General features: G+C 46.7%; 1 protein-coding gene across 2 annotated transcripts; it reads left to right on the top strand.

The window, feature by feature from the left end:
* The first annotated feature begins 244 nt into the window (after nucleotides 1–244).
* Nucleotides 245–20,785, top strand: DYNLL1 (dynein light chain LC8-type 1). Of its 2 annotated transcripts, none has more exons than XM_045843408.1 (3): nucleotides 245–372; nucleotides 18,708–18,845; nucleotides 20,367–20,785. In XM_045843408.1, the coding sequence occupies exons 2-3, from the start codon at nucleotides 18,714–18,716 to the stop codon at nucleotides 20,502–20,504; spliced, it is 270 nt and encodes an 89-aa protein (XP_045699364.1). In that variant the 5' UTR covers nucleotides 245–372; nucleotides 18,708–18,713; the 3' UTR covers nucleotides 20,505–20,785. The 2 variants fall into 2 exon arrangements, with proteins under 2 accessions (XP_045699364.1, XP_045699357.1); XM_045843401.1 differs by lacking the exon at nucleotides 245–372 and adding an exon at nucleotides 18,357–18,496.
* The last annotated feature ends 1,211 nt before the right edge of the window (nucleotides 20,786–21,996 follow it).

Here is a 21,996-nt window from a genome sequence, read left to right as displayed (position 1 = left end):
ATTGCGCGTGCGCTCGGGCGGTCGGCCCCCGTAGGTGCTGGAGCATCCCTGGGCGCCTAGAGAGAGGTTGTGGAGTCCAGCTACTTGGGTTTAGTTCCCGAAGGCAATTCACTCAACGGCTGCATGGACTTGGGCAAGGGTCTCAGGCTCCCTAGGCGTCAGTTTTGTGCCTCTGTTGCGCCGCCTACCTCACAGACGTTTGTGAGCACTCTCTGAAGTGACGAGGGAAGCGCGCAGAGTGTGCTGCGCGAGCTGTTGTTCGGCGTGCGGGGCTTCCGGGGGAGGGAGTCAGGCCGCAGGCTCACCCCGCTGCACCAGAAAAAGTCTCGGACCGCTGGGCTGGGCGGGGTCATAGCGGCGCTCAGTTCTCAGGTCAGTAGCCCTCTGGACCACCCTGTTCCCATTTTACAATTGGTTAGAACTGAGGGTTTAAGACGGACAAAGATGGGTGTAAGAGGGCTGAGATGAGCTCTATAGCTTGGACTTGAAGTTCATGGGAGATAGGGAATAAAAGAATCATACGTTTGGCAACTCTCGTTATAGAGTGCTTCCTATGATTTGTGCTTTTAGTCTCTATCAAGGATGGGGGGATTCCATTGTTACAGGTGAGAAAACGGAGGTCTCATATGGGGACAGGATTAGAACCCGGAGTCAGGCTCAGAACCTCTGTGCTGAGTCCTTCAGGAGCTCTGGTAGCCCCCCACCTCAGCGCTTTTCGCATTTACATCCCATAGTGCAGGGCATTGAATCTGGGGGCGTTACAAAAGTGAAGCCTTGTATCAGAAGAATCTCGATCTAAAAAGATTGGTCATACTAAAAACGAAACCTCTCGGGTAGATACAAGACAGCAAATATGACTATTAACTCTAGAATCTAGACGGTAGGTGTAATCACTGTGTTCACAGAACCATTCTTTATACCTTTCTGGATGTTTGAAAATTTTCGCAATAAAACGTGGGGGAAGGGTACAAAACTTGCTCAAGACAAACTCCAGCCCTGGCTGGTGTGGCTCAATGGACTGAGCACCGGCCTGTGAACCCAGTCAGGGCACATTCCTGGGTTGCAGGCCAGGTCCCTGGTTGGGGGTGTGCAAGAGGCAACCTCACACTGATGTTTTTTTCCCTCCCTTTCTCCATCCCTTCCCCTCTCTCTAAAATTAAACAAATAAAATCTTAAAAACAAATGAAGTCTGTTAGCCTGGCTAGGTAGCTAGTTCAGTTGGTTAAAGCAGCCTCCCAAAACACCAAGTTTGCAGGTTCAATCCCCGGTCAGGGCACATACAAGAATCAACCAAAGAATGCATGAATAAGTGCAACGACAAACCCATGTCTATCTCCCTTCCTCTCTCTCTCTCTAAAAGCAGTAAATTAAAAGTTGTTGAAATGGTAAAAAAAAAAAAAAAACAACTGTTAATGCTAGCATTAGGGAATAAAACCAAACATGTATTCTGAAGGTAGTTGACTTTAGTTATACCACCTTTTAGTCTTTTTAAATCAAAACAAACAAAAAACTAGACACACAACTGCTGAGTGTATCATCTTTTTGGAAGGTAAATCGAATGGCATACATCCGGCCCTGATAATATACACATTTCCTTTGATCCAGGAATTCCACTTGGATTTTATCATGAGAAACTAAGAAATCCTCACAATAAATTATTTATGTTCATTGTGTCCTGGAGGGGGAGACTTCCCCTACCACTTGAGTTTCTTATGGCTGGACCAATAATGAAACTGACGTTAAGACCAGATTAACAGGAGAAAAACCAGTATTTAATATGTGCACAGGGAAGATCATAAATAATGATGCTCCTGGGAATGATGAACCAGCCAGCGTTTGTACTTTCTAAACAGAGAAACAGTAAACTTGTGAAGAAATGACAGGACGAGGACACTTAGATTTGGATGCTAATTCCTGAGGAAGCCAAACAAAGTTTGGGTTTGGGTAGTACATTAGTGAAGGAGTAACAAGGTTTGTGTATGCAGTTTTGGGCCCTGGATTCCATAACTCTAGAGATACAGTGTTTCTCCTAGTCCCCCTGCAGCAAGGAGGGCACCTTTACAGGGGAAATTTATTCTTGCACTCAAGGAGACAAGGGAGGGTCCATGTGCCCTTCCTGCACTGGCTGCTTGTCAAGTCACTTTATTTTAAAGTAATTAACGTGGGATGTTTGGAGGCAGCCTGCCCTGGGCCCCTACAATTGCATTCTTTGAAATTAAAAAAAAAACTCCTAATCCTAAGGGAGTGGTTCGATGCAATAATAATGAATCTTACACAATTACTGAATGATGTTTTGAAAGATATTAAGGTCACACTAATTTAGTTTTAATTGAAGTGAATTAAAAATGATGTTTTATACATGCACGCACACACGTATATTTTCTGAAGGAATCTAGGAAACTAGTTAATACCAGTTGTCTCTAAAGGATGCAATTATGAGAAATTTCACTTTAGATGTCATATGTTTCTGTGAAGTTGAAGGTTGTTATTTCAACTGTTTCATTTTCATATTTTGAAAAAAACACAAAATTTATGAATTATCCAGTTCTATACAATTATGTGTTGTGTGTGTGTGTGTGTTCATTCATAGCTTGCAATAAGAAAACATGGAAGATAATAACCTTCCAAATGTTTGTGGAGATATCTCTTGATGGAAGTGATGTCTATATTTTTATTGTTATTTGTGCTTTTCTGCATTCGTCAAACTGTCTGTAATTATCAGATACTACTTTTTTTAATTGAAATAAAACAAATTCTTTTTAAAATAAAAGCATCAGGACTACCTGTTGTATTCTGGATTGTATACAGCTTCTACTTGTGAAGACAAGCAGGAAAGAGCCCTGGTCCAGTGTGATCTTGAGTCTAAGCCTTGCAGGTGCTTGGGTATGCTAAAGGCATCCTAACTCCACATGTCTCCTCATTTGGGGGGATATTCACAGCACCTTCTGAGTTCTACCACTCCTACATTATTGTTGCCAGGAAGGACCCCCAAAAAATGCTATTGGAGACAATTGGGTATTCTTCCTAGGGAGAGAGATACATGGAATCAGCTAAGTGACCTAATAGGGCTCTAGGTAGAAGACTGCTTATGAATAGTCATGATTCAGCTTGTACTGTGCACAGTCTTGCCGGATGCAGTCACCAAATGGGTTCGTACCTAATCTAGAGCATGTTGTGCCCAGATATGGAGATGTGGCAAGTACAGCCTTCCTGATGAGCAGGAACACGGCTAAATGGCTAGGAGGCATTTGTGATCATCCGTGGAACCACAAAGGTGGGTTTTGTTCCTGTGAGCCCAGGTACTAACCTTTGCAGGTTAGAACACAAACGAAGCCAAAATGATTGCTTTGTGCTCAAGGGGCCCATTCTCTGCTAAGGCCGCAGACCCTAGGCAGGGATACCCTTTTGAGCTTTTGCTCATCTGCTTATTCAGCATCATCAAGTGCATGCTGTCATTTAAGCCCCGTATGAGGCCGATGGTGTATGGATAATCAAGTTGCTATTCAATCCATCAGAGCACAGTTGCGACAAGGGTCAGCCTCTGTGAGTCCAGCCAATGCAGCCTTAGAGATTATAAGAAAGGCCTCCAGGAGTCCGAGTTTAGGTTGAGCCCTGAAACACCAGCAGGAGTTAACCATAGGGAAGCAGGGAAGGGCTTTTCAGGCAAAAAGAACAGCACCAGCATGTATGATTGCCTGGAGAGAAGATAGCATGGCAGACCAGGGACAGCTTCCACGGCCCTACAGTTTGGCTAGGGCAAGTGTAAGCGGGGAGAAGGACCTGGGCTTCAAGACCTAGGAAACCATTTAATGGAGTTCAGACTCTACTGAGGGCAGTGAGTAGCCATGGAAGGGTTTTAAGGAATTATGTTGGTGTGAGAGCTCCGTAGAAGTGATAGGGGAGTTAGGGAGGAGACTGAGAGCTGATTTTACTGGAGGGCAGATGCGGTGCAGGACCCTAGACGAAAGAAGAAGCGAGTGAGCTATGTGGCAGTACTGCTGCCATTATGAGGGAACTTAGGGGAAAAAAGGAGAGATGATTAGGAGGCGGATGCAGGGAGTATTTCTGTTTAATTACAGTGTAAACCCCATCCTGTGACTTCATAGATTACTTTGTTAAAACTACATTATCCATGAATAGCCCTGGCTGGTGTGGCTCAGTGGGTTGAGTGCCAGCCTTCAAACCGAAAGGTTGCCGGTTTGATTCCCAGCCAGGGCACACACCTGGGTTGTGGGCCAGGTCCTCGGTTGGGAGCGTGCGAGAGGCAGCCTATTGATGTTTCCCTCGCACATCCATGTTTCTCTCCCTCTCTTTCTCTCTTGCTTCCCCTTTCTCTAAAAATAAATAAAATTTTTCAAAAAACCCTACATTATCCATTAATGATTTTAGAGTTGGATTCTATATGTTCAGGGAAGATATACAGTGTGTTCAGATTAGCCTAAAGGTGAGTGTAGGTAAGAACAGGAATAGCCCCAGATGGCCCGGGTCCTGGCAGGTTACACGGTAAAGTAACTTAGGAGTGGGTACTGGGGGTACTCTAGCTAGGAGATCACTGCCATCACCCAAGCAAGAGATGCCAGTGACCAGATGCAAGGTGATAAGAGGTAGAAATACTAATGAGATTAGATATCCCAAGAAGATGGAGTCACAGGACTTGGACAAAGATTGGACATGGGGGCAGAGGAAGGAGGGGGAGTCCAGGTTGATTCCCAGGTTCCTGGCATGGGGACCTTGGGTGGGCAGTGGTAGCATTCTGAGACGAGGAGCAAAGCAGATGGACATGAGCTGCAGGGGACAGACGGTGATAAGTTCAGGCACGTGTGGAGGACATGAGAAGGGAGAATGAGAAGTGGGATGGCTCTAGGCTCTACGTGCCCTCTCCACTGAAGACAGAAATCCAGGCGCGTGATCTAATGATGGTGGATGGGCACTGGAGTTAGTTAGATAAATGGGATGGGACGGTCCTTCCTGCAGAGATGAGCTTTCACTTAAAATACAAGAGAGTTCAATGAAATTCGTCATCCCTAATAGATGATAAGAATGGCATCAATGGGCTCATCCTCAGAATGAAAAGAGAAGCCTTTGACCTTGGCAACCTGTTAAGAGTTAATGCATTTCTCACAGCAAGCCATTTACTCCCTGGTAGGGAGTTGGGCGGTGCCCTATTAAAGAAGTAATAGAACAATTAACAGTGGAGATAAAACATTCTCGGAACCTGCCCATCTGGTTTTCTTCCTTTCGCTATGACATCAGTCCCCTCTGGCATCCTAGCAAAAGGATTTCTTCTCTGCCAGTCTCCGTCATGACCCTGGCCATTGGGAGCAGTGGGCAGCAGAGGAAGTGATGGGAGTGGACCATCAGTGGGAAAATGAGTCATCTCAGAGAAACTAGTCCAGGCTGGCAGGGAGAGCCGTGGGCTGGGTCGTCGTGGAATGTGTTCCTGGGCACAGCACCATGGGAGCTTTCTCTCTGTCCTTTGCCACTATATTTGTGTGATGGGGAAAATAAAGCATCTGCTGGAGAGCTACATAATAAAGCACTTGCCGTGCAGGGGAGGACAAGGAGCAGCAGCAGCAGCAGCAGCAGCAGCAGCAGAGCTAGGGGGTTTGGAGAGGCCTTGGAATGCGGGTGCGGAGAGCTTTCAGGAGGCAAATGCCATGTGTGGGAGGATGAAGAGAGAAGATGGAAGAGATAATGCAAGAAGAGTTGCAGTGTGTTGTGAATATTATCCCGCTTTGGTGCTTGCTTAAGAGACTGCAGAAAATCTTTAATATTGTTTTACAAATTATGTTTGGATATTGAACTGGTGGTTTGATATTTGTTTGTTTCTTAATGGGGCCAGACAGGTAGTAACCCAAGGGCCTGGTTTTATGTGAGGTTCATATAAAGCAGCATCCTGAGTTGGTAGCGGCTCTCTATTGCTCGATTTTTGCCAACTTGCTCTATTCGGTTGGAATATAGCTTGTCGTATCAGGGCTTCCTTTTCTTGGATTCATGGGTTTCAGGGGTCAGTGAACCATTGCCTAAGCAACCAGCCCCCACCCCGAGCCTACAAAATTGTATGAGTTGTGAAGTTGGATCCAAAGTATTGCCTGTGAGCGGGAAAGTCTTTATTCTGGGAGAAAACGCATGCCGTGTTACCAACAGAACTTTGGACAATGATGGGAACATTCTATACCTGGGTTCTAGGAGGGTTCTTTGCTGCATGTAGCCATTAAAACACTCCAAATGTGGCCTCTGTAACTGAGAAACTGAACTATTAACTGTAATCAATTAATTTTAATTTAAATAGATAGCTATGACTAATAGCTACCACATTGGACAATGCAGTTCGACATTCTCAAAGGTGTGTGAACCACACCCCCGTGCCCCCCACCACTGAGACTAATCACTTCCCTTTATAGCCCTTTTGTGTTGGCACACAGTAGGCACTTAAAAAACACTATTGGTTTTATTAACTAGTACTTAAAGAAGGGTTACTCTAGTTCCAGGAAAAGGGAACTGAGGTAGAAAAGGACCAAGTGGGCTCCTAAAGTTCACCAAGCCTTGTTTTCTTAAGATTTTACTTTATTTTTTAATTTATTTTTAGAGAGGGAAGGGAGTGGGGGGAGAGACAGAGAGAGAAAGAGAGACAGAGACATCAATGTGCGGATGCTGGCCATGGCCTGCAACCCAGGTATGTGCCCTGACTGGGAATCGAACCTGTGATGCTTTGATTCGCAGCCCGTGCTCAATCCACTGAGCTACGCCAGCCAGGGCCAAGCCTTGTTTTCTAAGCCCCAAATTCCTCGCCCTCAACCCAGATCTTTTCCCTAAACATTTCCCACTCTGTCGCATACCTTGGAAACTCACTTTACAGCAGAGTAAACCAGAAACACAAGCAAAGGCTTGAAGGGGTACAAAAAGATTAATGACAATGCTAATAATGTTTTATGAAAGAGGATGCCTTGATTTGATAGAATCTTAATGTTTTTGGACCCAAGCCAATTTTTTACTAAGCAGATTTGTAATGAACTGTGTTAATATAATTTGGCAATCACAGCTTAAAAGTAAACATTCCTGCCCTGGCTGGTGTGGCTCTGTGAACTGAGCGCCAGCCTGCAAATCAAAGGGTCGCTGGTTTGATTCCCAGTCAGGGCACATGCCTGGGTTGCAGGCCAGGTCCCCAGTTGGGGGCCCATGAGAGGCAACCACACATTGATGTTTCTCTCCCTCTCTTTCTCCCTCCCTTCTCCTCTGTCTAAAAATAAATAAAATAACATTCCTTAAAAGTAACAAATATATATATATGGGAAATATCTGGAGATTTTTTTGTAGTTAAAAAAAAAAAAGAGAGAGCCAAGAGGCTTGTAAGCCACACGTCCCCGTGCTGACACATGCACAGCTACTGAAGTTCCTTCTGTCTGCCTGAGGCTGGCTGGCTCTTCCCTTTGGACAGCACATGGGCAGGGCTTCTGTGAATGTCACATTGACAGACATTTCCTGCAGCTAGGCAGCTGGGGACGTTTCTTTTGTTATTCTGTCCTTCTCAAGGGCTGCTGGTTTGTCTCTCCATGGCACACTCCTTGACGGGGCCTGCAGGAGCCGAGGTTTTTTTCCCTCATGGAATGCTTCCACTCCAGCTCTATGAGCGCAGGGTCTCTTAATTGGCATCTGGGACTTTGGTGGCTTCCCCACTCCTTGTCCACGCAACATGTATGCATGCATTCAACTTTTACTGAGCTGCCGAACGTCTGTCTCGGTGCCAGGGATACAACAGTGCACGGGATCCTGATTCTGCCTTCACACCTTTCACAGGCAACTCAAAAGACAGTTACAACACAGTGAGACACGTGCTACGAGAAATACAGGGTGCTGCTGAATGTCTTAACCGAGACTGGAGTGGAGTGTTCAGGGAAGAATTCCCGGAAGGAGTAGCTTCTAAGCCAAGATCTGAAAAATCAGCTGGCATTAGCTAGGTAAATGAGGAGAGGAAAAGCAAAGCATTACAGACGGAAGGAAAAGCAAGTGCAAAGAAAGCTGGGAGGGCAGAAGGAAAAGCCTGGTGCTTTGGGGAAGCAAAATAGCTCAGCACAGTGAGGACGTGGGGTGGGAGGGAGGGTGTTCTTTCTCACTCTGCAGCCACAGGTGACTTAGCGTGAGATGCCCTCATGTCAATCAGAGCCTGGCCAGGCTAGATTACCCATGTAAGTCCTAAGTATGTCAGCTGCTCAGTGGAAATCAGTATAAGCGTCCTTTACCATACAAGTATTTGTTGTACATCCCTGAATAGGATGCTTATAAAGGATGAGATGCTCAGGCAGCGGGGGAGGGGAGAGCCTGATGGGAGTACAGCCTCCCAGTCTCCTACGGGAGCTGTGAATAGCGAAAGGGTGCCTGTTCGGAAGCCAGAAGGAAAGCAGAACAGGACTAAGCAAAAATGCAGTGATCCCTCGCCCAGGCCTGAGGAAGAAGGGCCACAGGGGACGCTGTGTTCAGAATGCTAGAGTGTTGATTAACAATAACTATGAGTCCACCTAAAACTGGAAAGGACCTCAAGGTCCGTCCAGGGGGAGGTTGTTACACGGGAAGATGTGCAGTCCAGAATGCCACACAGACGTTCAAGAGGCCAAGTCCGTGCACACGCAGGCATGAAAAGATCTCCAGACTGTTTCTGGAACGCCTACTGTGTGCACCGTGCTACATGCTAGGGACAAAGCAGTGGAGGAGACAAAGTTTGTGGCCTCCTGGAAAGAACCCCATCTCCACCCCTTTATTAGCCCTTCAGAATTTGCCTCTACCAGCCTCTCCTTATCTCTTACTCCTCCTCCTCTGTCAGCTTCTCTAGGAGCTGCTTTGTCTGAAGCCGGTACTAGGTCTTTGCAGGGGCTACTCCTCCCTGGAATGCTGCTTTCTCCTCTCTGCCTCTCCAGCCTTTTGCCTGGCCACACCCTCCTAGGCTTTCAGGTCCAGGTTAGTGCAGAGTTGGTGTTCAGTGGTGCCGAGACCTGTGTGACCCAAGTATAGAACTTTGCTCTTAGTTGTACCTCTGTAGGGGCCCAGTTACCCACTATTGCTCCTTTCATTCCCCCTGCATTTTTGCTGGTTGATTTGCCTAAGCACATTCTAGAACCTCTTTATCAAGTTCTGTATGGCATCTTGTTGGTATTGTAACTGGAATCATGTTAAATCTGTACATTTGCATGGGGAATTTGTTATTCTTGCTATATTTGGCCTTCCCATCCAGAAGCTTAGCATCACTTTCCATTTATTCACATTTTTTTCTATTTGTGGCTTATAATTTTTACATTTATTAAAGTCTGTATGTCTAGCAGTGTGCTTAATACTCAGTGACTTCCTGTGGTATCTTTAGAAAAAAAAGATTTTATGTATTTATTTTCAGAGAGAAGGGAAAGGAGTGAAAAAGAGGAAGAGAAATATTGATCGGTTGCCTCTCCACACCCCACAACTGGGGACCTGGCCTACAACCCAGCATGTGCCCTCACTGGGAATCAAACCAGTGACCCTTTGGTTCGCAGGCCAGTGTTCAATCCACTGAGCTACACCAGCCAGGTGTAGCTCTCTTTTGATATCACTTCTGACAGTAAAGATGTTGTTTTTCTACACCAGTTTCCAAAACCCACTCAGTGTCCAACAATCTGATTCCCGCACTGCCCAGAGTTCGTGCAGACGCCCTCAGGTTAAGAGCTTAGTCCCTCCCACAAGACTTAGTGTCGCTTGAGACACCGGCTGCAAATGAGGTTCTCAGTCTACCCACACTTCCTCCTGACTGACTGCAAATTTGGGGCTTCATGTAGACTGCATGTCTATGTATTTCCCAAAGTGCATATGTTGTCCCAGTTGCCACACTGGCCCCTCTGGCCCACGCTCCTCAGTGACCTTTTGATCATGTGAGCCCCCACCTGTAGTCTTTCAGGGCCAGTGGTGGCCTCAGGACAGAATCCTGTGTCTTTTTTGTTTTTTTTTTTAAGATTTATTTATTTTTAGAGAGAGAAGGGAAGGAGAGAGAGAAAGAGAGAGAGAGAGAGAGAGAGAGAGAGAGAGAGAGAGAGAGAGAGAGAGAGAAACATCAATGTGCAGTTGCTGGGGGCTGTGGCCTGCAACCTAGGCATGTGCCCTGGCTGGGAATTGAACCTACGATGCTTTGGTTCGAAGCCTGCGCTCAATCCACTGAGCTATGCCAGCCAGGGCAGAATCCTGTGTCTTAACTGGTTCACAGGACCCTGAAGGTCTGGCTGCTGCCCACCCATCCAGGCTCATCTCTCCCATTCCCCCATCACTGTAGCCAAGTTGGCCTTCCTTCAATGATCACCCTTCCCCCAGCCTTCAGGCCGTTGAGCCTGGTATTCCTTTCATCTAAGAAGCTCCATACATTTCTCCTTAGCCTCGGTTCCTGTTCCATTAGATTGCTGCTGAAATGTGACTTCCCAGGAAAGCCTTCCCTGCCTTCTAGGCTAGGGCAGAGCCCCATTAACAGCTCTCATACCAGCCTACTTTCTCTGTCATAGTATTTGTCACAACTGTAATCACATTATCATGTGCATCTTGTTCAGTGTCCACCTCCTCCACATGCAAAACGTACTCAATTAGGACAGAAGCCATGTCTGACTTACTCCCTTCATGTCCTTAGTGCCTAGATGGGGGTCTTGTATCAAGTAGGTGTTCCATATCTGTTGAAAAAATGAGTAAGTGAGTAAGAGGCAGGGCAGGAGCTCTCTGTTTATCATCTAAGTGGCCAAAGCACTTAGGCAAGAAAAATTAAATAAGTAATGGAGTGTCTCTTGGGTCTCTGTACCTAACACCTAGCTCAGGCCCTGACCCACAGTAAAAATTCAGGGGATGTTGCTAGTTGAATAAGCATTCCCTCTTCCATCTGTTCATACTCCTCCCTTGGTGGTGATCTCATCAGGTTTCATGGCTTTAAATGTCATCTATAAGCTGATGACTCCCCAGGTTATAGCTCTAGCCTGGACCTTATCTCAGAACTCATATATCCAACTGCATATTTGACACCTCCACTTGGAATGCCTAATAGGCACCTCAGACGTAACATGGCCAAAACAACTTTGTGTTTCTGTTTTGGCCAGCATTCTCCAACCCCACCTAGTCTTCTCATTGTTCAGGCTGCAAATCTTGGCGTCATGTTTGACTCCTCTCTCTTCTTCATACCTTGTATTAAAACATTGAAAAATTTAAAAAATATTTTATTTATTTTTACAGAGGGGAGGGGAGGGAGAGAGAGGGAGAGGAACATTAATGTGTGGTTGCCTCTTGAATGCCCCCTACTGGAGACCTGGCCCACAACCCAAGCATGTGCCCCGACTGTGAATCGAACCGGTGACCCTTTGGTTCACAGGCAACTCAATCCACTGAGCTACACCAGCCAGGGCAATTTTTTTTTAATTTTTTAAAATTTATTTTAGAGAAATTAAGGAAAGGAGAGAGAGAAAGAAACACTGATTTGTTGTTCCACTTATTGATGCATTCATTGGCTGACTCTTGTATGTGCCCTGACGGGGGATCAAACCCACAAGCCTGGCATATTGGGACAATGCTCTAACAAACTGAGTTACCTGGCCAGGGCTTCCTTGCATTAAATTAATCAGCAAATCTGTCAGCTTCACCTTCAGAATATATCCAGAATCCAACCACCTCTCTCATCCTACCTCTGCTTGGTCCAAGCCTCCATCACCTTTTGTCTGGACATCGCAAGAGCCTCCACCTGGCCTCTCTGCTCCCACTGGCTTCCCTGCCCTCTGTCCTCTACCCGGTAGCCAGGACATCAAATCTTGACTCAAATGGCACCTTTACAGAGAGGCCTTCTCAGAAAACTCTTTCTGAAATAAGACCCCTTGCCTGTCACCCTTGGTCTCTTACTCTGTTTTTATCCATTATAATGATCAGGGTTTGACATTTTTGCATGTTATCTTTATTTGCCTGATGAAATACAAGTTCCACGAAGAAGGGACTTCCCCTGTTGTGTTCTCTTGTGCATCCCTAATAGAGTTCTGGTCACCAGTTACTGTGTGTGGAGAGGAGCAGGGTTTCTCGCACACCAAAAGGCAATTCTCCAGACACCAGCTGGGTGTCCTACAATTTCAGCTCAATTCCGACACCTGGAGACAGCATCAGATTTCTTAAGTTAAGGGTTCCGTGCCTTCAGACTACCCCACCCGCCCCCCTCCAGACTGTAGCCACAAGCTCAGGTTGTTACCTGTACTTCTGACCGAGTGGCTGTAAACAGAGGTTCCCATGACCCCTTCCTCTGGCTTGATGAATTTGCTAGAGCAGCTCACAGAACTCAGAGAAACATTTTACTTACTAGATGACTGGTTTGTTATAACAGGGTGTAACTCAGGAACAGCCCGATGGGAGAGATGCAAAGGGCAGGGTATGGGGACGGGGTGCCAAGCTCCCACACCCGCTTCCGGCGCATCGCTTTCCCAGCCCTCCACGTGGTCACTAGCCAGAAGGTCTCTGAACCCGTCCTTCTGGGTTTTTGTGGAGGCTTCACAACATAGGCTCAGTTGACTAAAACATTGGCCACTGGTGATTGAACTTGATCTCCAGCCCTTCTCCCCTTCCTGGAGACCAGCCCCCCATCCTGAGGTGCCTTCCAAAATCACCTTATTAACACCAGCCCAGTTGTGGTGGGATGGGGCTGGTTAAAAATAACAAGACACCCATCTCTCCTTATGACTTTGAAGAGATTTCAGGAACTGAGGACAAGAGACCAAATATCACGATAAAAGATGTTCCCATTGCTCTTATTGCTCAGCAAATTCCAGAGATTCGGGGAGCCGTGAGCCAGGAAATGGGACGAAGGCCAAATATATATTTAGTATGATAAATCACAGTATCACAGTCCTCAGCACCCCGAACAGTTCTCTCTCAAAGATCTCTCAGCAATCACTAATGAAACCCCAAGTTCCCGAGAGTCAGGCTTTTCTCTCCGTTGGTGAATAAGGACGGAGAGGCCAGAAGTCAGATACCAACGACCTGTCTCTTTGTCTGGGGCCCTAGAATAGTTGAGATTTAACTCAGGCCCACTTTTCATATAATTAAAGGGTGACACAGAGGTCAGCTAGTGAGTCAGAAGAGGCTCATTGACTCCTAGAGCAGAGTCAGGCCCTGCCTCTTGGTCCAAGCCGGTGCAGGCGGTGGGAGCTTGTTCTGGAATTGTTGGATCTCCCATCCCTTCCTTTGTAGGTAGGCCTGCCTGCTTGGTGTTCTTCCCGCGAGGCTGTGAGTTTGGGAACTGTGACATTCGGACTCAGTCCAGGTTACCTAGAGCAGGGGTTCCCAACGACCATCCTCCAGGGGACATTTGACGTTGTCTGAAGACATTTTTAGTTGACAACTGGGCATGATGTACAATTGGCATCTGGTGAATAGAGGCCAGGGATGCTGTTAAACACCCTCCAATACACAGGGCAGCCCCCCACGACGATAAACGTTCTGGTTCAAAACGATAGTACTGAGGTTGAAAAATCCTGGTTTTGGATAACATGCTAGCATCAATGACTTGTGCCATGTTCTAAGTTCTGCACTGCATGTGTTACATGCACCATCTCAATCACCAACCTGTTCCTGAGAAACGAGAACTATGGACAGTACCCATTGTATGCATGAGGAAACTGAGGCTCAGAGAGGTGGGCTCACTGATCTAAAGTCACACACCTTACTAGGGGAGAGTCAGGATGTAGACCCAGGGCTGCCTGGCCCCACCGTCGATACTTTTAGCCTCTGCTCTGGGTTGTCTGCTCACTGAGGGGGACCAACTAGGCCTCTCTGGATGTGCCTGAATTTAGCTATTGCCCCCATGGACAAGAGGCTGCACACTGAGCCTTCAGGGGTATCTGTGCACTCAGGTGAGGCTTGGCTATTGGCCAGAAGGGAGATTTTCTCCCCCGAGTTGTCCCTGCTTGTCTGACCTCACTGTCCCTGCACTGCAGTACAGCACTTGGCTCCAAAGCTCAGTTCTCCTGCCAGTCCCAGGCCAGTGCCAGTCCTTCTCCCATGGGAGGAAGCTTCTGTTCAGACCCAGGAGCGCTCTCCCACAGAGCCCCTCCTTTCTGGGAAGAGGGCTTTGAGTCGACTCTAGGGGCTGCATCTCACACTTCCTTTCAGGCGAGAGAGGGCTGAAGCTGCTAGGTTGGTGACAAATTCCTGGTCCAAGAAAGGGCTTGAGGTCCCAGGAAATCTTGAAAAGTGATCGCTGGCCAGGGCAGGGAACAGTGCGATCTTGGGCTGGTGGCAGGGTTGAGGTGGAACAGGCTGTGATCCTTTCTAGCCTGTTTGCGGGAGGATACAGCTCCAAGCCCGGCAAGGAATCCCTCAGCCTGCTTATGAACAATCCCAAAGGGCTTTCTTAAGCCCCTGGGAAAACCTGTTGCCTAAAGTACAATAGTAATTCGTCCAGGGAAGCTCAAGACAGTCAAGGACCAATCCAGGGTCAAGTTTGGGAGGAAGCAGTACTGAATAATTTTGAAATACCCACCCTTTTTTCCCCATCTATCCATCCATCTACCCAGCATATATTTAGGGAGCTCCTGCCAGGGGCCAGGATACTGAAAGCTCTCAGGGGCATACATCATCGCTGTCTTTGGGAGGTAGGGTAGCCTGGTTTCCATCCACCATGTGGGACTGTGGAGTCAGACCAGAGTTCAAATCCCAGCTCCATCATTTCCTAGCAGTGGGACTTTAGGCAAGACACTTCACCTCTCTGAACCTCATTTTCCTTATAGATTTGTGAGACGTCAGTCAGTGAGGCGATGTGTCCCCAAATCCTGGCACATAGTAAGATGTCAATACATAATAGCGAGAGCTACCATTTTTTTGGACTTTTGCTAAGTCCTTAGATGCATTAATTAATATAATCCTGGCCACTGCTCATAATGAAGGTATTATCTCCACGAAAACAATGAGGAGTCTGCCCCTCTGAGAGGGTAACTAACTTGTAAGAGGTCACACAACTTAGGCTTTTCCCCGGTCTGTCCGATTCCAAGACCCGTACTCTCAGAAATTTTGCCTCCCTCTAATTTTGATTTCCTATGGGTAGAAGATGTGTGTTTTCAGGCTCAGAGGGGTTTTCTAGCAAATCTAGCAGCTAGGAGTGGGACAGAGTGAGCTGCCCAGACATGTGGTGCTATGGAGCCCCAGATGGGCCAATTCAGTTGGACCTGGTGAAGGGATCTTACATCCATTCTAGGAGTGTGGTTTATTCGAGATCAATTAGCCTCTATCCTTCTTGGGTTTTGAATCCCTTAGTGCATCTGGTGGAAGCTATGGATCCTCTCCCTGGGAAAATGCCTGTAGGTATTTACACATGGATTGCACTTTACACATGGATTCCAGGGGGCTTGTGGAACCTTTGGAATCCATCTGTGGACCCCCTGAAAGAGCCCTCCTAAGGGCAGCACTTCCCAAATGTGGGAAACATATCACTCGTGGTGTCCAAGATCAGTTTAGCAATATGAGAAACAATTGTTTTATATTCTAATATTTATATTTCATAGTTACCTTCTGTTTATGACAGCTGAGACAGGTTCTCCATTTATAGTGATGATGTAAATTTGCCTTTAAAACTACACTGATTTTAAAAGTAAAGGGAGTTTAATTAAAGGAAAACATTGAACCAATACTAGTAAAGGTAGGGTGCAGGTATGGCAAAAATCATGAGAATGATTTAGAAAATTCTTTGGGGTTTCTACTTGGTGGGCTTATCCTGGGTCTCATCTGAACCTTCAGAGGACTCTGGAAATGACCTATTCTGTAAATCCGATGGGATGGTTCTGATCAACCAAGAATGCAGTTGAGTCTCCACTTCCTCCCCTTCCTCTGGAATCCCTCTAGTGCCTGTGGTGAGCTGAGTCCTCCCTGCTGCCTATCAGGACTACACCAGGGGCAGTTTTCACGCTGCACTAAGTGCAGGCATGTTGGTGCCGTTCTGCACCAATTCATTTATTCGGCATTTGTTCTGCAAACATCATGTGCCAAGTGGCAAACGTAGGCCGTGCTTCACTGACTCCCAGAAAGCATGAAATCCTCAGTACAGAAAGATAAGCCAACCTGTCTGATGTGATGGGAAGAGCACACATTTGGACTCAGACCAGGATTCCATAGATCTGGCTCCATAAGTCACTGAGTAATCAAGGGCAGGTCCCTTCCCCTCTGCGTTTTTTTTCCAACACCACTTCTGATACTAAGTGGGTTTTTTTTTTTTTCTCTCCCTAACACCAAATACTTATTTTTCAACCAATTCTCCAACATCAGCTGGGTTTCTAACAGTTCAACTCAATTCAATTCTGATACTGACTCCCAGAGTTAGGGCAGATCCCACAGGCTAAGGGTTCAGTCCCACAAGACTGTCCACACTTCTGATGCAAAAGGGGTGCCCAGTTACCCTCCCTTCATCCGACTACAAATTTGAGAGTTTCCACAACTTCCTCAGGCTCGATAATTCTCTAGAATGACTCACAGGACAGTACTCGACTTACTAGTACAGAGTTTTATAAAGGATACAACTCAGTAGCAGCCAAGTGGAAGAGATGCATAAGGCAAGGTATTGAAGGTGAGGGTGGCACCCAGGGAGACAGGAGGAAAGGGGTCCCAGGCACAGCTGTTGTGAGGAATCACTGAGTGAATGCAAAACACTTGGTGGTAAGCAACCACTCAATAAACAGCTGCTATTCTTATTACCTCATCCACTTTACTCTCAGCATGTGTGTGTGTGTGTGTGTATGAAAAGGAAAGGTCCCCAAGACAGATTCCAGGTTCTGGCGTCATCGTTAGATTCCACAGCTCAGAATCACGTGCCCGAGTCATGTAGAAGTGCTAACCCAACCTTGCTCCCTTCTTTCTCAGGAATGACTCTGTACAGAACTATTTTAACTCCTCAAACCCATAATCTGAGTATTGGAAACATGGACCTCGGAAAAGCCTCTCGAATGCTTAATTTAATTGATATGCATATATTGTACCTGAGGTTGTCATTATTCCCACTTCTTTCTCTTTGGAGTTGTGTGCCTCTGGTCAACTTGTAAAGGGGCTCTGGGTTCTTGAGAGCAGATGGTCAAGAAGAAAAATGCAGAAGTGTAAACAGAAGGCTCTGGTTAGGTGATTAACCTGATGACTTTATGGAAGTTCAAAAACACATTACAGGCATTTAAGGGTTGGTTCAAAACCTTGCTGTGACTCCCGGGACAGTTCCATAAACTGATAGTTATTGGTAAGATTCACTGATTCCTATATGCCACATGTTGTTGAGAGCTTCAAAGGCATTACTTTATTTAATACTCCCAACATGCTTATGATGTATTTCCTTTTCTACTTATCCCCCCTTTGCAGGTAAGAAAACGGAAATTTCAATGAGAGTGCTGGGATTTAAATCCAGAGCCGACCCTGCTCCCTAACCTCCCAAGATCTTGCTTTTTTAACGGCTTAGAGGTTAGGTTAGCCTCTCTAGGTCAGAGGGAGCATCTCTGAGGGATGCCTTTCTAATCATTAGGGCACCTCAGTCTCAGAGATAAATCCTCAACTAAGAAACTCCCACACAGGAAAGACTGCCTCATCCGAGCAAGATGCCCCACCCTGGGTACACACACCCAAATCCGCCCAAGCGTGACCCCCCACCCCTTTAAAGGAGGTCTGAATTGCCGAGAAGACCCAATTCTGGGGGGGGGGGCGGGGGGGTAATTCCTTAATTCATAAAGAAACCCTCTCTTATTCCTAAGGAATCTCTCTCCTATATTTCTAAGGAGGACAGGCTACATAATTTGCGGGACCTAAAGCAAAAGAACAACAAAAAACAAACAAAAAACTGAGGTCCCTTGCTGAAAAATAAAAAAATAATTCAAGAATGAGACAGTAGAGCATTAAATCAAGCCCTGAGATTCCCTCTTCTGCGACTGCACTAGTCTATTTGCCCAGGTAAACGATTCTGCTTCAAAGATTCCCTTTCAGTGAAGCGATTGGCCAGCTCAGTCAGAATCCGTAAATCCTTCCGATCTGGGGTGGACCCGACTGTGTACCATTCGAGAACAAATCTTGGGACAATGTCGGTAAATTTGGAATCACTTTCCTGGCTTGCGCAGAATCTTCCCTTGCACCCCTCTAGCGGTTCGGTGTTCTACAGAGCGCGCCCCAGCTCCACCATCGCGGTGTGTGGGCCTCACCGCGTGCTGCCCATCACCGGGGCAACCGACGCCACGAGCAGTGCATTGTGGTCTGCAACAAAATGCAGGAGAAAGATCCTGCGGGAACCATTCAACCTATGGACCAATGGGAGAGTCGTAGGTGTTGCATCAAGCCAGTAGGAATGTACTGTAAGGGCGGGCCCTCAGGAGCAGGGCGGAGCCTAGGCAATAGGCGGCGGTGTCTGGTGTGGTGCTCCTTAGATGCGCCACGGCTTCGGTAGCGACGGCTTCTGCTAGGTGTGAGCTTCGCCAGCCCCTCCCCCAGGAGACCGTCGCAGTTGGCCAGCACCTGCTCCACTGTGAGAATCTTGGGGCTCCGGGGGACTTCGCTACCTTGTTTTGTCCCTCCCCGGACTTCTCCCGCTGTTGGGTCTGTGTGGACTGCGCTCCCTGAGAAGTGGTCTGGGGGGCGTCATCCCGGGACGGCGGAGCGGGCGAGGGGTAGCTGGCGTTTTGCAGGTGCATCACGCATCCCAAATCCTCACCCTTTGTCTTTCCCCCGTCCCCCAGGTAACCATGTGCGACCGAAAGGCGGTGATCAAAAATGCCGATATGTCGGAGGAGATGCAACAGGACTCCGTGGAATGTGCTACTCAGGCGCTGGAGAAATATAACATAGAGAAGGATATTGCGGCGCATATTAAGAAGGTAAAGATGGGGCGCTGGTGGGGGGCTGAGGCTGATGCCTCTCAGCTGGAGCGAGTCGCAACTTAGTTTCCTCTCCGGGATGATGCATCCCTAGAGCGCCTGGTAGAGATCCTTGAGGACACGCAGGGCGGCTCGTGTGTGGAGGTTTCCAGAAAGAACGCAAGTGAATTTTTCGCTCCTCTTGGGAAGACCAGGATCTCGGTGCCCCAAGTTTTTTTTTTTTTTTAATTTATTACCCAGCTCTGACGGAGAAAGCGCCACCTAGCAACGGTTTCCAGGATCGGGGAGCAGCGGTTCCCCGTTCTGCACGATTCCTGCGCGGAAGATCCATCTGGGTGTTCGGGAGGGAGGAGTGCGTGGGTGTTTCCAGCCAGGCCGGAGGGAGATCTTGCCAGCCTTCCAGTGGGGAGTTTAGCCGCCAGTTGAGAGAAAGTAGGTGGCAGTGGTAGTTGGGGGGCTAGGATGGGGCCTGGTAAGTAACAGTCTGTAGACAGCTGTCAGAACTGCCAGCTGCTCCAGCTTTTCTGGACGGGAAGGAAGCTGGCAGCCTAAGCCGTGAGAGGGTTGCAGTGGAGAATGAGAAGATGAAAGACTTTAGATGAAATAGAAACACCCTTTTTTGACAAACGCAGCAGCGCATTCCTGTAGCTTGTAAGAATGTTCACCTCGATTTAAAAGATGTTAACGCTGCGTACAATATAAGAGGAGCCAAATCACAGACTTTAAATAATTTTATAGATAAGGATTAGCTGTGGCGCCTGTCTACAGTAACCTAGTGAAGAAATTAACACGGGCATTCTAGTTGGTACCCAAGCCTCTCCGAGTGGGGAAAATAGAGGAAAAGCGTTTCTGCAGAATATCAGCCTCAAGACAGATGTGAAAAGGAGGGCTATTTAAATAATATTTAAGGATAAAATCTGATCAGGTGGCTGTTAGATTCTGCTCCCAGCATTCTTTTTATAGGTGCATTGGAGTGCCCAGTGTGTCTCCTTAAATTAAAATTTTGATCCACAGTGGTTTATATGCTAATTGAGACTTTGTTCTTTTGGAAGTCTTTTGTTATCAAGGATACTAGAGTGGAGTTGAACGAACTACAGTGGGGTATTCTGGGCTAAAAACCATCTTCTAGGATTTGGGGGGGTGCATGACTGACATACAGTAGGACGACTGTTCAGTTCTGTGTTTACACATGAGAACAGGATAAACTAGAATTGTCGATGTCACCTATCAATGAATTATCGTGGAATTACCACGATAACAAAGTGCCCTGTCTTTGAGGCTGCCCTTTCTGCTTTTTACATCCCAGCTCGGTCCCAGCTTAGCTCACACTGCAAGTATGTTTGCATTAATGCACTATGTAGGCGACTTGGAGCTGGGGAACATTCTTTCGTTCTAAGAATCTGCAGATGCTAACGTTCCTCATTTTCACCCCTGCAGGCTCTGCCTATCCAGGAGGCAAACTCTGATCTTTGGTTTAACATTAAAATTCTAGTGTTCTCTTTCTCTCCCCTCCCCCACTAGGAGTTTGACAAGAAGTACAACCCCACATGGCACTGCATCGTGGGGAGGAACTTCGGTAGTTACGTGACACATGAAACCAAACACTTCATCTACTTCTACCTGGGCCAAGTGGCCATTCTTCTGTTCAAATCTGGTTAAAGTGAACTGCACCACACCCCAGTGATCCATCCAAAAACGAGGATTGCAGCCTAAATTCCAAATACCAGAGACTGAAATCTTCAGCCTTGCTTAAAGGAACACCTTGATCTTGAACCTTTATTATTTTGTACAGGGCATTCTCTGTACTCATTTGTTGTGGTTATAAAACATTTAGCAAAACAGCTTACACTTGTATTTATTTTCTATTCCATACCTCTCTGCTCCATGTTCTTCCTCCTCAAAATCCATTCCTTTGCCCTCAAAATAAATCTGTTGAAGAACTTTGTGTTAGTTACAATTTGTTCAACTAATCTCAGGTTGCTGAAGGTGGTCCATAGCCATTTAGGTTAGTGGGGGTGAGTCCCTGAAGTAAGCTTCTGTGGGATATGGTGCACTCACCTACTCAGTACTCTAAAGTCTGTCATTCTCAACCCATTTGCAACTGTCATGCATGGCAGAAGAAGTCTCAGAAGTGCATGGCAGAAATTTCTGGATTAAGTCTTACATCTAACCTAGAAAATGCTGTTGTCCTTAAGTGCTCATTAAAAGATGTTGCTATAGAATGTTCTGGGCCTTAGGCCTCAAGTGGTCGTGGTGATGAATGTGTTGTAGAACTCCTTTAGATAAGCTCTCTATGGCCGTGGAATGGAAATACACTGAAATGGCAGTCCCTTGCCAGGCCCCAAAAGATGAAAGGTGGTTTTAAACGGAGAGATGAACAGCAGCCTTCCATGTGATTCTTAGGAAGTCTTTGCAGGAATTTAAATGTGTGAGCCTGCTGTGCTGTGCTGTGGCTGCAGTCAGAAACCCAATTAACAAATGTGAATTGAGGCTGTCACTAAAAGACCCAATTAAAGCTGGTTAAGTAGTCTTCATTAAAGGTTTCCTGTTAATCAATTTTAAGAAGACAAGTCTTTTAAGACAAGTACGGCAGACTTGTCTTACAGGTAGAAAGGAAATACTCCAGAGGCTGAAAGAGTCCACAGCCATCTTGGGAAGTTGTAAGAGGGCCTGGCTTCCCAGTTACCGTATGCTCAGTATTCACATGAAGTATGGATTTTTGTTTTAGCTCTTGGACTTGTGAGCTACAATTAGGATTTCTGAGCAGCCAGGTTACTGCTACCTGGAAGGGGTGGTAGATTTGAATTGATAGGTGATGCTCCATGTAAGAGCAGCACTGGGTCTGTAACATCTTTGGGAGATTGTTTTCCTTCACTGGTACTTGGGGTTTTAGGAGTCCTAATGAAGTTGAGCTATTTTAGGACCGGGAACATTTTCAATCTGTTCATGTAAATACCAGCAGCTGGACATTGGGGGTTCTGACTTGATTAGGCCCTTATCTACTGCCAGGAAGTGGCAGCTTTTAATTGATTTATTCAAATGTGAGGAAACCACACTGCTGTGAAGATAAAACTGGGTTGATGGTTTACAAAGTTCCAGTGCCTGCTCCTTGTTCATGTCAGAGGCCCATAGGCTCCAGCTAGCTGGGAGG

Source organism: Phyllostomus hastatus, unplaced genomic scaffold (assembly GCF_019186645.2).
Source record: "Phyllostomus hastatus isolate PE091 unplaced genomic scaffold, TTU_PhHast_1.1 phas_contig_1162, whole genome shotgun sequence".
NCBI classification, from domain to species: domain Eukaryota; kingdom Metazoa; phylum Chordata; class Mammalia; order Chiroptera; family Phyllostomidae; genus Phyllostomus; species Phyllostomus hastatus.
Note: the sequence above shows the minus strand (reverse complement) of the source record. Positions and strands in the feature narration are given on the sequence as shown.